We start from the raw sequence: 16,100 nt of genomic DNA, 5'->3' as shown, positions 1-16,100 counted from the left end.
TATATTGTATGATGTTTAAATAAATCCATTTGACAAAGTTTTTAAGAGTTTGTCCTTTGTCATTTTCAACTCTTCTGTTATATTGTATGATTGAATGCATAAAAAAATATTTATTTGTTTAAGAAAAGTATATAAATATTTCTTAATCTTTTTAAAATCTTATTTAGGTTTAAAGAATTAATGTTATAAAATCTTTTAAATACATACCCAAATTTAATATTATATTAATTTAAGAAAATAAAGTACCAATTAATCAATTCTAACCTATTAAATAAACCGATTTGGCAAAGTCTTTCGTGGTTTTCTAACTTTTTTATTTTTATTATATTGTATGATTTTCAAAAACTAATAATGCATTCAACAACTCGCATCACGTTTTCTTACGTTTTAAACTCTTCATTCTTTCGTTCTCTATACCTTCTCATCTTTATTATTCCTCTTGAGCAACATAGGATAATCAAAACCTAGATTTATTCTCTCTCCTATGATTTGGATTTCTCCATTTTACTGCAATGCCTTTCTCTACCAATAATAATTCCTCTGTAATTCTTCCATTTCTCTCTTTCAATCTTTTTTTTTTTTTGATTTGATTTCATTTTTTTATAATTGTTGTTTTTCTGAATTGTAAATGGCAGATTTCAAGCTCTTTGAGTATCGGAGAAAAATTGTGTGCTGTTTTGATACCGTTTATCGCTATAATTGAGACTTTCGCATTTGCTGTTGCTCATTGCTTTGAGTTGGATCTTCCTAAGAAGAAGATTTGCAAGTATTCTTACTCTGACCTAGTTCGTCTTGCTGGTGAATCTCGATGTAATTGCGATGTTAATTTTGTAATTTTGGATCTGATATATAATACTCGCAAAATTTGATGTCATTGATCTGTGGATTACATTTGCAGTTTCGGTTAATGAAGTGGAGGCATTGTATGAGTTGTTCAAAAAATTGAGTAGTTCAATTATTGATGATGGCTCAATTCACAAGGTACTTTTTCTTCTTCCTTTATTCAATTTATATAGTGTTTGCTGTTATTTGATTAGGAATATGCTTTGAATTATTGGATAGATTTGATTTGAAGAAATGGTGGCAACTGGCAACTGGCAATGTTTAGCTTCATAGATTTTATTCAACCTTTTTTCCTTGTGTTTTTTTAATAGGAACTTATTTTTCTCATACTTAACTGCTTTGAAATAAGTTCCGATAATTATATGTACTAATTTCCTCATTCCTCTCAACTTAACTCATTTTCTATTGTGGTTCGTTGCCTTGTTAAATTGAATACTAAACAAAGATTTCTGAGTTTTTAATACTCTATATTCTTGATTATATTAGGGACTGAACCCACATATTTATACAAAAAGAGTAACCTAATACAAATTGTTAGGATTATTTGCGACTTATGTTTACATAATGATTAAGAAAATTAATTATGTGTGTTAGTGTTAAGTAAGCAGAGGACATAGTACATTAGTGCATTGTACAAGGTGTTAGTGGGTACTTGGGCACCAAGGCATTTCTACTATAAATACTCTTGTTCTAGGCCTTAATTAGATGTACCAAAGTCTCATACATAGAACATCCTTGCTTAGTTTATTTTTCTCCCTAAATAAGCTTCTCTCTTCTCTCTTCTACACATAACCTCCATTGTAATTCCTCTCAAAAAATTTGTATTCTCCTTATACACTTTAATATTAATCCCAGGGTAGATGGTGGATGCATCCCATTGATCGGTGAATCACCTTAAATCTTTGTCTTGATTATTTCTTTATTATTATCATTCATTTCACTAACTTGCATTATTTGGTTCCTACACTAAGACGCATCATAAACTCTTATCTAAATTTTCATTTTGTGATCCTTGAGTGAGATATACACCTCTCCTTTCACAAATAACAATCTTTCCTAACAATACTCAACATAATTTTAAACTTTCCTAAACATATATTATTTAGATTTACTTAATTTTTCTCCACTCCTATTAGGCTGGATAGTGGGATCTTGAATATCCAACTTGTAAAGTGCTCCTTTCAAGGCTTCGCATCCAACAATCTTTTGTGAGAATATTTGCAATTTGATCTTTCGATTTCACAAAGGAAGACTAATAATTTTATATTCAAGAATTTCCTTAATAAAGTGTCAATCAATTTCATTATGTTTTGTACAACCATGTTGCATTGGGTTTTCGAATTTGCTGATTGTCGCCTTATTATCACAATATAAATGACATGCTTCCATTTATGGAAGACCAAGTTCTTTTGTTGCTTTCGTAGCCAAAGAATTTCCGCAACACCTTTGCAATTTCACTGAATTCTAGTTCTGCACTTGATGCAATAATTTTTTTTTTTTTGTTTTTTACTCTTCCATGTTACTAAGTTTCCTCCAACAAGGTAAAGTAACATGAAGTAGACTTTCATTCATATCTATCTCCAGTCCAATTTGCATCAGTTAATGCCACAAGATTTAGATGACTTTTATTTTTGATAAAATTCCTCTGCTACTAGTTCCTTTGAGGTATCTTATGGTACTCAAAACTTCCTCCATGTGTTATACTTGTGGAAGGTGCATAAATTACTAACAAATCCCACAACATAAGCAAGTTCACGATATATAAGTTTTCCATCAGTCCTCTGATATTGTCTCTTGTCAACAAGGGTTGCTTCTTCAACAATTTGCAATCTATGATTCACTTCAATAGGAGTCTCAGCTGGTTTGCAGTCAACCTTTCATAATAGCCAGAAGATCAATGATATACTTTCTTTGACAAATGAAGATCCCCCTTTTATTTTTAAAACTTCAATGCGAAGAAAGTATTTAAGGTTTTCAAAATCCTTCATCTCAAACTCTTGAAAAAAATTCCCCTTCAATTTTTTTAATTTCCTTTTCATCATTACAGTAATAATCATATCATCCACATAAATTATCTGGCATGTAATTTGATTATTTCTCCTTTTAAGAAACAAAGTATGGTTAGTAACTTAGTATTACTTTGTTTATACCAAAATCTTTTCATTGTTGTAGTAAATCTTCAAAATCAAGCTCCAAGAGATTGTTTTAGTTCATACAAGACCCTTTTAATTTGCAACTTTCTCCCCTTTAAAAGTCTTGAGAAAAACCAGGTGGAGCTTTCATATACCCTACTTCATAGGTTTGAGTATAACCTTTTGCTTCTAAACAAGCTTTATATCTTTCAATAGTTTCATCCGCATAACACTTAACACTTAACAGTGAACACCATTTGCACCCTACTGGTTTTATTCCTTCTGGACCATTATATTTTTTTCTAAGTTTATTTTTCTGAAGAGCAATAATTTTCTATCCATTGCCTTCTTCCATATATTTATCTTTAATGCTTCTTCAAAAACTATAGAGAATAAAGAGTAGTGTTAAAGGCAATTGATGTTGTTGATCAATTTCCTTTTGCAACATGATAAATAGGATATTTGGATCGTTGAGGTTCAAAGTCTGGATCATATTTCCTTGGGGGAATCCCCTTGTACTTCTAGTAGATAATTGGTCCCTACAAGATACTTCATCTTCAGTTTGTTTTAGCACTGTAACATAGAATTGTATTAACAATCCCTTTGATTCACTTCATTAACAATCTCCTCATTTACTTCTTTAACTCTTTCTTCATCCAGACAAAATAAAAGTTGGGTGACTAGGAGAAAAAGATTGTATTACGTTATCAGAGACAATTACAGAGTTGTCATTTACTTGCTTCGGAAGATCCTGAACTAACTCTATAGCATATGTCAACCAGCTTAGATCAATCACTAGAATTCTTCCTTTGAAATCGAAGGTGGTGATAATAATAGAAATTTTCAAAGAAATCACAATCCAAAGTAGTATACATTTTATTATGGATTGGATCAAAACATTTATATCCTTTTTGATTTCAAACATACCAACAAAGACACTCTAGACTACCATAGGCTTTAATTTGTTTTGGTTTTGTTTTGACAGATGGACATACACTGTGCATCCAAAGACACTCGTTGATAGAGAGTAACATAAAGGATCTTAGGGAATCAAGAGGAGTTTTATATTTAAGGTTTTTGTGGGAAGATAATTTGTGAGAGAATTAGCAAGATTCGATCATAAGGGCTCTGATTATTTCTAAAAAGATACAATTCTTTTGTTCAACTACTCTATTTTATTGTGCAGTTGCTGAACAAGAGGTTATATGAATAAGATCATTTGTAGATATGAAATGTTTCATGTCAAGTTTAATATATTCCCCCTTCATTAGATCTTATAAATGTGAACATGAGTATTATATTGGGTTTTAATCATTTTATAGAATGACAAATACATTAAAAACTTTAAATATTTGTTTTAAGAAAAGCACAGAGAAAGAAAAATGATTTGTTGTAAATCCAGGTTGAAGACCCCATATGTTGGAATGAATAAGAATAAAAGATTTTTCAGAATGAGATGAACTAGGTAAATATGAATGTTTATGACTTTTGGTCAACAAACAAGTTTCACACTCTAGAGAAATTTCAAAAATTTATGTTTGTTGATCCATGAGCTAGCATTTCATGACCGACTTAAATCACCTCATCAACATAATTAAGTCCACCTCATTCGGTATCATGCCCAATAATCTTTCCTGTCTTAGCATCCTACACGGTACAACCATCAGAAAACATAAAAACAGTACAATTAAGTTTTTTAGTCAACTGACTAATTATTGAAAGGAGTTTATGAGATAATTGGAGTCGTGAGAGTACTTTTTAAATGGAGGTTAGGTTTTACTTCAACAGTCTGGTAATCTTATAGGTATTGTGAGTTTCGACACTTTTCCCTCTCTCCTTGTCTTTCTCTCTCTTCACTCATATTTTCATGGCCTGACTGTGGAAGTTTGAGTTTATAAAGGTTGAGTTTCAATTTTATGCTTAGTGAGGGAGCAATGATGATTTTAAGCCTCCCCATTCCATTAATAGTCATGTTCACATTTTTAAGCCAGTTTGTGAATTTGAGATATCTAGATCTTGTGCATGTTCTTTTTTGTTTAATCAAAAAAACCGAATTTTGATGAGATTTTGGTTACTTGAACGATTTGTAGGTGTTGAACCTTGAACCATTTAGGTTGCAGCAATTTGGGGTTTGAAAAGAACAATTTTCAATTTTCATCTATCAGTTTTTTTGGTAATAATGAAATTGTAAAAATGGGTCTTTTATCGGTCACCGCAAAACACCATTGGCTCTGATACTATATTAAATTAAATATAAAACAAAGATTTTTGAGTTTCTAAACCAACATATTTATACAAAAAGACTAATCCGATACAAATAACAATATCTTCCAAAAATATTCTTACAGAATAACAAGTTTTCCTAAATATATATTATTTAAATTTACTTTTAGATTTACGTAATTTTCCTACACTGTCACACTTTTTTTTGCTCATTTCTTTGTTTCAAAATGGATTCTATTACCTTCTTTAAATTGCATTCATACTTTTAAACTCTCTTTTAATACTTTTTACTCAATTCAATCTCCTCTGTCTTTTTCAAAAAAGAAAAAAAAAAATCTCTTCTGTCATTTAATACCAAATTTATTACACTATTGAACAAAATAAAAAAATAACAACTTTTTGTACTCATTTTATCAACAATCCCTTGTCAAGATGAGGCCAAGTCACCAAGACAAGGAACTATTCTTTAAGTAGGTTAAGGATATTGCTAATCAATTCAAATTATATTTATTAAGGGTTTTCCTAATCCATTTCACATTTAAAAATTAGATCATTTAAATAAGTTTTGATAAGAGATGCCTAAAGTTCATTTCACATCTACATACGCATAAGCTTCAATCATTTCATATTTTAAATCTGATAAGTTTAAGGCTTTGTTTTGTAAATGGCTAATAGATAGCAGTCAATTAAGAATTGATTTGCTAATTATATTATTGATTTCACCACTTATTTTAAGTGTTAGTATGAAACATCAAGGTTGAAAGATGCAAGATATTATTGACTAAATCTTTGCTAAAATGGAAGAGAACAATTTACGTAATAATCTAAATAAGGTAATGGAAGATATTATTGATATTTACTTGATATGACCCCACAAGATGGACGATCTTAAGGCAAGTACAATCTTGGATAGAAGATAATCAAATCTAGGCCGTGAGAGTGGTTTTGTAAGAACATCAACAAGTTGTTCATTTTCGGAGATGTTAGTAACATGAAGAGCATCAGATTGGATGCGTTCTCGAACATAATATAATCAACACCAAAATGCTTTTTTGGATAGTGGAAAAAAGGATTAGTAGAAGAGTGGGTAGCTCTTAAGTTTCAATGGTTGAGGTTACAGTTGCCATGTAACCCAATGGTCGGTAGTAGTAGATGCAACCGAACGAAACTCATCTTGGGTAGAAGAGTATGCTAGTTGTCTTGATGTTTGGAGCTTCAGAAAATGGGGTTTAAACCAACATAGACAATCTAACTAGAAGTGCTACGATAGTTGTCTTTATCACAAACCTAGTTAGTATCTTAGTCGGCATGGAGAAGAAGAGGTGTGTTGCGGCTGAGAAGAAGGCTATGTCTCATGGTATCATGGGGGTATCGTAGTAGCTGTTTGAGATCATGTAGATGGGAATCAATGGGAAAGTGCATAAAGTGTGATAATTTGTTCATAGTGAATGCAACATTTGGTCAAGTGAGAGCAAGATATTGTTCACAGTGAATGCAACGTTCGGTCGAGTGATAGTTTGTAATTGTTTATTTCATGTAAGTCATGTGTAAGTTTTGGTTAAACTTATTATGAGTTGAGTTATTCACGGCACAAAAGCAATTTAGTTTGAGTCGTTCGGTCAAAGATCAAAATTAGGTTAGTTTTGGTTTAAGGGAATTTCACAAAAATTAGATTCAACCCCATTGCGGTTTGGTTCCTTGAAAATTCATGACTTGAATCACTGCAAATTCATTTGTACATTTGGAGATATGATCTTTCGAATAAATGACCTTGTGTTTTGGAAAATGAACATGAACTTTTCAATCAACTTTTTACTTGCCTAATGGCTTCTCTAACTCCTTTACTCCCAACATATTCCATTGATCATGCACAAAAACGTCTATCATTAGCCTATACTCCAAAGCTACTATTATTATATGAAAATAGACATTTTCACTCCAAGGTGACACAAACTATGCCAAAATAATCCCAAAACGTCTCTAAACGTACTCGTTGAAAGGAATAAATAGCATGTAGTAGTGATCGTGGTCCTTATGTTTTCAATGAAAATCTTTCAATTTTCAATGGGAAATCTTTTAAATGGGGCGTGATGTTTGTGGATGATGCAGCATTTTCCTAAAAAACTTAGATGTGATTGTGCAAGTTGTGGTTGTTTACTTGTTTGGCTGTTATTCTTGTGGGTGGTTCTAATCGGCTTCAATATGCAGGAGGAACTTCAATTGGCTCTTTTCAGAAGTCCATATGGTGAAAATCTCTTTGTGGACCGGGTAAATGTCTTTCTTTTCCTGTTCATTTTTATTGGAGATGTCTCATTGACTATAATTCATGATTATTAATCCAGTGGATAAGGGTGATCAACTTCTAAAAAGCTAAGAAGTGCTATAGAATGACTTTAACACCTCAGCATCGATAAGCAATGCTAAACTAAAGACGTTCCACATAGTTCTCTGGCTGAAGAATTAATTACTTGAGTAATTACTCAAAGATAGTGTGCATTCAATTGCTTCTTCTTCTCTTGTATATTTTGTTATTTCATAGTTCTTACGAGAATGGTTTATCATTGGTTTTTTGCATTAATAGGAATATGATTGGGTTTCGAACTTTCATTGGTTTAGGAAAAGTTGGAACTTGTCGGTGAATACAATTCTATGGTTCTTTTTTCTCCAAACAATTGGAAGTTGGAACAAAAATGAAATTAAATTTTATAGGACTGAAATAAATTACTAGAACTCACCAATACGTGAAAATGTGACAGAGAATCTGATGGAACCAATTGTTACAACTGAATTGAATTAAACTGGGTCAAACTAAGCTTTATTCAATTTGAATAATATCAATTCAATGTAGTTTAGTTTAGTTCTACCCATCACTTGCTCTCTCACATTTTTGATTGAATTTATTTACGCTCTTCCTCATAGTTATTAGAATTCCGATCCTAATCTACAATTTTACGATTCTACGATCCAAAAATGGTCGACAGATCCGGATCGTTGGTAGGATCATAAAGTTGGTAGGATAGTACGATCCTACTTATCTCAAGAATTTAAGAGCTAGAATCATAATATGATTCCACGATCCTATGATTCAACAATTTGATCCTACCAGGATAGTCTCAATTGTAAAAAATCATCTTATAATCTAGATTTCACTTATAAATAAATATATGTAAAATTAGTATAACAACATGACACTAAAATTCAAGTGTTTCTTGATTTGTTGCTTGAATAATTATTAAAAGTATTATTTTCCATAACTTAATAGATGAAGTCAAATAAATTTTGATTTACACCTCAAAACTTTAAAAAATAACAAATATAATTGATAATCAGTTATCCAGAGCATATTAATGCATATTTGTAGGATCATACGATCCTACGATCTGATTCTACCGATTTCGATTCTAATCTCTCATCGATCTTACGTAGAATCCCAATCCTAACAATCTTGCTCTTCCTACAACTTTCAATCTCTCATTCACATTTCAGGTATTTTCAGATCACTTCACTTTGGTTTATTTCATTTTATTACAGTTGTATCATTTTGGTAAACTTGCTTTTTGTCATATTTACATCTGGAATTGTGTTCCCTTTTCAGCTACAGTAGCATTACCTTTTATCGGTTTGAAGTGTAGGGGTGTTGGCCTGGCTGTTTTCTACCTTTTTATCAGCTATAAGTTATACATTCAGCTGAATAAATGATTCATCCTGTATTCACTCACCACATTATTTTTGCAGGTATTTGATCTATTTGATGAAAAAAAGAACGGCGTAATTGAATTTGATGAATTTATTCACGTTCTGAGTGTATTTCATCCCTGTGCACCTATTGAAGATAAAATCCACTGTATGTTTTCTGGGCATTCTGTTCCAGATTCAGTAATCAGGCATTCTTTAAATAGTATGGTCTGTGCCAAATACTTTGTCTATGGATACCAAGAGAGGTGTGAATGCCAACAATAAGAGAAAAATTACATATCTGCCACTCTCACAGTCTGTTGAACAGCTCGTCCTGTAGCTTTTCCCTTTTCTAAACCAGATGCCTAATATAGTATGCATTTGTGTATTTCAGTTGCGTTCAGGTTGTATGATTTGCGAAAAACTGGGTTTATTGAACGTGAGGAAGTAAGTCTTATGCGTAAATCATTGTTATATTTGGGCATTTTAAAATACTTATTTGCTCCGACACTATACTTCCAGGTTATGCAAATGGTAAAAGCTATTTTATCAGAATCAGGTTTGGCTTTGTCAAATGATCTTCTAGAGTCTATACTTGATAAGGTAAATGGTTTTTGTATATTTAATCTTAATTGTGTTTTCTTGTGTCTAAAGCTCACAACTGCCTTGATAGAGCTCAATGCCTTGAAGTGTGAAGGCTCATATTCTTTATAATCCAAGTCTCTTAGAAACATGGACACTTCCTGAAAAATGTCGACATAATTGTTATGTGTTCTGAATTTTTTGTTTTGCAGACTTTTGCTGATGCTGATGCCAACAAAGATGGCAAAATCTGCAAGGAAGAGTGGAAAGCTTTTGTTCTTCGTAATCCAAGCCTCTTGAGAAACATGACTCTTCCTTATCTCAAGTATGTTGTTTTGCAAATGTTCCCTCCTTGAATTGTCTTTCATCCTCTCTAATGTCTTTCATTCATGATACATGTTTTAGCCATTATAGATAAATGAGTAACGAAATATTGAATACTCCATCTGTCCTTTTAACTCCACTACAAAAGTAAAAGCTTACCTTATTAAGGTTTGGTTGAAATATGAAGGAGAAAGTGACAAATTAAGTGGGCAGAATTTTTTTTGTCAAGGAACCAATTCAACCAAAAGTTTAAGCTGATAGTTGTAGGGTTGTAGCCAGGATATGTTACATACTCTATCACGCCCTCTTACACGAGAGCCCTTCCGACTAAAAGTGTTGATGCAGCACATGCTCTCCTTAAGTATAACGCTAAATTCCACTTGAATTAACGAGGGATGGATGGGGCTCAAACTCGTGACCTCTTGTCACATTGGCTTCTAATACCCTGTTTAAGGTTTGGTTGAAATATGAAGGAGAAAGTGACAAATTAAGTGGGCGGAAATTTTTTTGTCAAGGAACCAATTCAACCAAAAGTTTAAGCTGATAGTTGTAGGGTTGTAGCCAGGATATGTTACATACTCTATCACGCCCTCTTACACGAGAGCCCTTCCGACTAAAAGTGTTGATGCAGCACATGCTCTCCTTAAATATAATGCTAAATTCCACTTGAATTAACGAGGGATGGATGGGGCTCAAACTCGTGACCTCTTGTCACATTGACTTCTAATACCCTGTTAAGGAAACAACTCAACCAAATGCTTGGGTTGATAGTTGTAGCCCGAGAATGTGTTACATACTTTATAAAATATGTTCATGAGATGGAAAGTGAAGATGCTTTGTAGATGAGACAAGGGAGATCAAATGTGATATCATTTACCAATTATAACAGTGTAGCTAAATAAGTGGTACATCTCAAAAGAAAACGGTAGCAAATTCACAAGGATGGCGGGTGTATCATATAATTTTACCTTCTAGACTATCAGTTGGGGTTAGGCTTTGACATTTCTGTGTAATGTCATAACTCGCCTTCTGGACTTTGTTCAACTTCCAAAATTCCATGTAAGGTCTCACTTAATTTCAATGGATTTGTGGTGCCCAGAAGGATGACCAATCTATCGACTATCATTATGAACTCCAATCATTTCTTTACAAACTTGCTTTTGGATGACTATTTGTATTGATCTATTTTCTGAGTATTGATGGGTTAAACCGTTAAAGTATTGACATAATCAAAATGAATGACTTGCCTATGTGTCCTACCCCTGCCATTATGTATTAAAAGGCTTTCTGATTGTTTACTGATTAAAAATATATTTCAGTAGCTATATTAGACTCATCTTTTGGGATTCCTCCTGTTGATGGGATTCTCTCTTACTTCTTTTCTAGGGTGAGGGTATTGGGTAGTTGCCGTGGTTTGATTCTGTGTACTGTCAGTTTACTAGTTCTTTTTGTGATGAATTTACAGGGATATAACCACATGTTTTCCGAGCTTTATTTTTAACACCGAGTTTGAGGAATGAGCCTTGCTTCTTATTTGTGATATTATGTGGGAAAAACATATGCCAAATAGAGCTCCAAAGAGATACCATTTATTATGGTGCGTGATACAGAAAACTTACAAGTATTGGAGCAGTTGGCTGACACAAGTGAGGTACTGGTAGTTGCATTGACAAAAAGTTTGTGCTCAGTGAATGGAGGACCAATCAAGTAACCACTCATGAGCCTATGAACTCCTAGAGAGCAAAGCCACCAAGTACCTGCTTCGTTTATAGGATCTGGGAGTTAGAACGCCTTGGGCAATTTATTTTGTGCCACGGGAAATGATTTGTTTGCCAAAAATTGTCAAATAGCTTCGTATTCCATATTTTGTTACCTTCATTCATGAAAATGATAGTAATGGGTTGTCAAATGTAAATTACAGGAGTCTAGTATATCTCAAATGTGAGCAAATACTTGGATATCTCTTGTCAGTTATCAGTATTTGGATATGTAAACAATTTGTCATCTCAAATTATTGAAGCTTTGTAAGCACCCGAGAGCACTGAGCTGTGTAAACCTTGTGTTTCCTCGTTAAAAATAATATTAGAATGGCTAATTAAGGATTATGTTAACAGTAACAGATCAGCTCATACATATCTGCTTTATTATAAACTTCATTAGTGTCTAAGAGGAATGGCCCTTTCTGCAATGCTTGCAGGATTAACTCGAAGCATTCTGATTTGAGAGGAATAACGCTTTCTTCAATGCTTATTGACTACCATATTACAGTTGAAGATTGATAGGAGATCGAATACTCTCTAGAGGGGGTGGGGTGCATAGAGAGTATGCCCGTTTAAAATTTTCCTCTAGAAGATAAGCTCAAGAGCTTGGGAGACCTTTCAAAACAGTTTTCTAAAATTGTTTTAGGTCGAATAATAGATCTATCAAATATGTGCGAAAATATACTTAAATAAAAACAAGGGATTTGTTAATGAGGTTTAGCTATCAATAGCCTACTCCCCTCCTACGGAGTTCTCTTCCAACCTGTAGGATTTAACGCCTTTTATTAATGAACTTAAGATGACTTAGAAGATCTCTCTATCTTCTCTCACCACGTTCTTCCCCTTGAAGAACATCTTACAAGTTCCCTTAATAAAAGCACTAATCCAAATATCACAAAAGAGAAAACAAATTGAATACTTTAAAAAGTATTCCAAGTTTTAAGCGTAGATGATAACAAAAATTCTAATTCTTTTAAACTCTAAATCCTATTACAATGAAAGTGTTAGATGAACTAAGTTTACAACACTTTTTGAATACTAGATCTTAAAGTAAATAAAAAGCTAAGTTGTGGGTAGTGTTGCAAATCTCAATCCTTGAATGAAGCTTCTTGCAAACCAAGGAAACTTCATCCTATTATTTTGCCAATCTGATCAATCTCAACCAATCTTCAAAATCTTGAACCGCAAGTAAAACTGACGCTCCACTTAAGACTTGTTCAAACACGTTTTTGATACTATTTTTGGCTATTTCAATTCTTTAATATGCTACCACGTTAATACTCATACAAGGCATTTAAAATTCAATAATTCATATAATATGAACGGAAAAAGATAAGCCATATTAAGTTCCTAAATTTTAGCTTAATTTGAATTCTTTTTCTTATTTTTAGGTAAGGTTAAAAATAACTCCACACTTATAGGAAAAACTATAATTAGTAAAACTTGTTTGCCAAGCAAATTATTTATTCAAATATTCAAGTAACAAAACGTGTAACACAAAATAATTACTTATTAAATACACGTTTAAATTTAATCTAGATTTAACCTTATCTTAATAAAGACAATTAACTTAAGTCATTTTATTTCAAACTTAACTCAACATATTTTGGACTTAAAATATTTATCAATTAACCACTCTAAATCTAATATGATTTTGGACCTATTTAAACAACTAAATATAATTACTTAATTTATTTATTTAATTTAATCTGTGTTTTGAATTATCATCACTTAAATGAGTCCAGTCTTCAACGGTATATAAGCTTATAACCGTATTATATAAGCTTTAACTATTGAAGCTTATAACGGTATATAACCGTACTATTCTAATTCTCAATCTATCAAGTTTTTGTTTAACCAACTATCGAAATATCTCTTGGAACATTGAATGATTGAATATACTCCAATCTATTATATGACAATTAACTTTCTCATAGCTAGGAAAAAACACTTCATTTTGTTATTTACCTGATCATATAATTGAATTCGATTTTAATTCGACCTCAAAATAAATTTAAAATTATATAAAAATCAATGTGAATACGATACGTAATTTTGAAATGACTCAAATAAAACTCATGACCGTTGAATCGACTTAAATAGATCAATATCGAGAAAGATCTAACCAAAAAATAGTCCAATTCAAAATTTGCCCGAAAAAATAATCTAATTGAAAATTACTATTTTCAAAATCTGCTCAGTTGGACATGTCTAAAACCTTTGAGGTAAATGTGACCTACCTATCTCATGTAAAATGTACTTGTATACATTGTTTTTACGGATATTTCATGATATACCACTGAGTTTCTTCGAAATTCACCATATACCACACAAAATGTTTTAATTCACCATATACCATTGAGTTTTCGTCCGTTAGCATAGAATACCATCAATGGCAACTGCCGTTAGTGTGTCGTTTGTGGTAAATTATTAATTCACCATATACCATTAATTTTATTTTTTTTGCGTCAAATACCATTTTTTGCGTCAAATCTGACGATAGTTGCCATTAATGGTAAATGACGCAAAAAATGGTATTTGACGCAAAAAAATAAAATTAATGGTATATGGTGAATTAATAATTTACCACAAACGGCACACTAACGGCAGTTGCCATTAATGGTATTCTGTGCTAACGGACGAAAACTCAATGGTATATGGTGAATTAAAACATTTTGTGTGGTATATGGTGAATTTCGAAAAAACTCAGTGGTATATCATGAAATATCCGTTGTTTTTAAGATCTAACACAAAGTCAGACGTGCCTTAGCCATATGTATTGGCAAAAGTACTTCTGTTTCAAACATAAATTGATTAACATTTATTTTTTGCGCCTCTCGAAATTCTTCGAGAATTATATGACTCCCTTTTACCCTTTTGAAAATAAAATCTTTTTCTACAAAGGTTTCATTCTTAGCAACAACACAATTTGTTCTCGTGACGAGTTTAGAAATAATAAATCTTTGCTTTTAGAATAACCTAAGAAGAAACAATTGTCGGCTTTGGAAACAAGTTTATCTGATCAATGAATTTTAAACTCAAATATTATCAAGATCAAATCGTAATGCTTTAATTGTCAACTTCTTTTTTAACTCTTTAAAAATTTCTAAAGATTTCGACTTATGTTTTATTAAATAAATATAATTATAACTACTTAAATCATCAGTGAAGGTGATGAAGTAATTAAAACATTTTTTAATTTTTGTACTCATTGGTCTATATACATCTGAATGCATTAGGCTTAAAAGTTTACTGGCCCTTTTGCCCTTTCTAGTAAAAGGTGACCTTTATATTTTCTCCATCAAACAAGGTTCACACTAGAGCCGTTCATGGGCGGGCTTGGGCGGGTAGCGGATCGAGTAGTGCCTAAAAAATTTATGTAACACCCCGAGATTTTAATGACGTAATTATTTAATATTTTAATAGTTTTTAAAGATTTTACAATTATATTTAATTATTTCTGAATTAGTTTTAATAAATTTCTTGCATACATGAATTTAAATGTTAACTTATATATATATATATATATATATATATATATATATATATATATATATATATATATATATATATATATATATAGTTACGATTTCTTAAATAAAGAAGTTCGAATCAAAACGATTATTTTATTAGAGTGTGTGAGCCCACGAAGGTGAGTCTCTTAGTTGGGTCTCGCAAGAAATGAATCGAGATAAAAATAAATAAATAAATAAACCTAATAATAAATAAACATAATAATAATAATAATAATAATAATAATAATAATAATAATAATAATAATAATAATAATAACAATAATAATAATAATAATAATAATAATAATAATAATAATAATAATAATAATGATGATGATAAGAATAACAAGGATAAAACGCATAAAGACTCGTTGCTCAAAACTTAGCCGTCATTCTCCTTCTCCTCCTTCTTTCTCTCTTCCCTCTTCTTTCACTTCCCTCCCTCAGTTTGAAGAACCAGCAGCCGCGCCACAGTGACCACCACCAGCAGCGGGCCGCATTGTTTTGTTCTCCTCTACAGGCGGCCACCGCAGCACACCAGCTAGTTTTGGCCCTCGTGCATCACCATCACGACCTTCATCCACCTCTTCACCATTCTTGCTAGTTTTAAACCTTGTAAGCCATCTCCTCTTCTTTCATTTGATTCTTCTTGTTTCAATTAAAAGTTTATAAGGGTTATGTGTGTGATGTTGATTTTTGTGTTAAGTTCTTTGAATCTTAGTATGGGTAGTAATTAAATATGTTATCTTTGAACACGAAATGATTAGGGTTTGAATTTAGAAATGAAATTACAAATGGTGTGCGTTTATCCTGTATTTTGATGGTGTGATGATTGATTATGTAACCTTAAACGTTGTTTGAAACTTAGTTGATTGATTTTGTTGTGATAGTTAGTAATGGTGATGATTGTGGTTGACTGTGGAAGTGATCTTGGTTGTTAAATTGGAGATAATAGTTGCTAGTTGTTATGGTTTGATTGTTGCGAAAAGTATTCTTATTAGATTGTTATTGAAATCATAATACATAATCTTAGTAAGGCCATGAGA

The 16,100-nt window shown here is 31.9% G+C and overlaps 1 protein-coding gene across 6 annotated transcripts; it reads left to right on the top strand.

Moving 5' to 3' along the window:
• Positions 1-364: 364 nt before the first annotated feature.
• LOC130797706 (calcineurin B-like protein 10) lies at positions 365-11,890 on the top strand. 6 transcript variants are annotated; one of them, XM_057660420.1, is made up of 10 exons: positions 365-542; positions 636-798; positions 899-981; positions 7,407-7,466; positions 8,625-8,684; positions 8,934-9,042; positions 9,268-9,320; positions 9,396-9,476; positions 9,668-9,780; positions 11,245-11,890. In XM_057660420.1, exons 1-10 carry the CDS (start codon positions 513-515, stop codon positions 11,297-11,299), a joined length of 807 nt encoding a protein of 268 aa, XP_057516403.1. In that variant the 5' UTR covers positions 365-512; the 3' UTR covers positions 11,300-11,890. The 6 variants fall into 6 exon arrangements, 4 of the variants coding, with proteins under 4 accessions (XP_057516403.1, XP_057516402.1, XP_057516404.1 ...); XM_057660419.1 differs by having other exon boundaries at positions 636-810; XR_009038931.1 differs by lacking the exon at positions 11,245-11,890 and having other exon boundaries at positions 636-810; positions 8,934-9,139; positions 9,668-9,727.
• The last annotated feature ends 4,210 nt before the right edge of the window (positions 11,891-16,100 follow it).

This window comes from Amaranthus tricolor, chromosome 13 (genome assembly GCF_026212465.1).
Source record: "Amaranthus tricolor cultivar Red isolate AtriRed21 chromosome 13, ASM2621246v1, whole genome shotgun sequence".
In the NCBI taxonomy this organism is placed as follows: Eukaryota; Viridiplantae; Streptophyta; class Magnoliopsida; order Caryophyllales; family Amaranthaceae; genus Amaranthus; species Amaranthus tricolor.
This window is presented reverse-complemented; position numbering and strand designations above follow the sequence as displayed.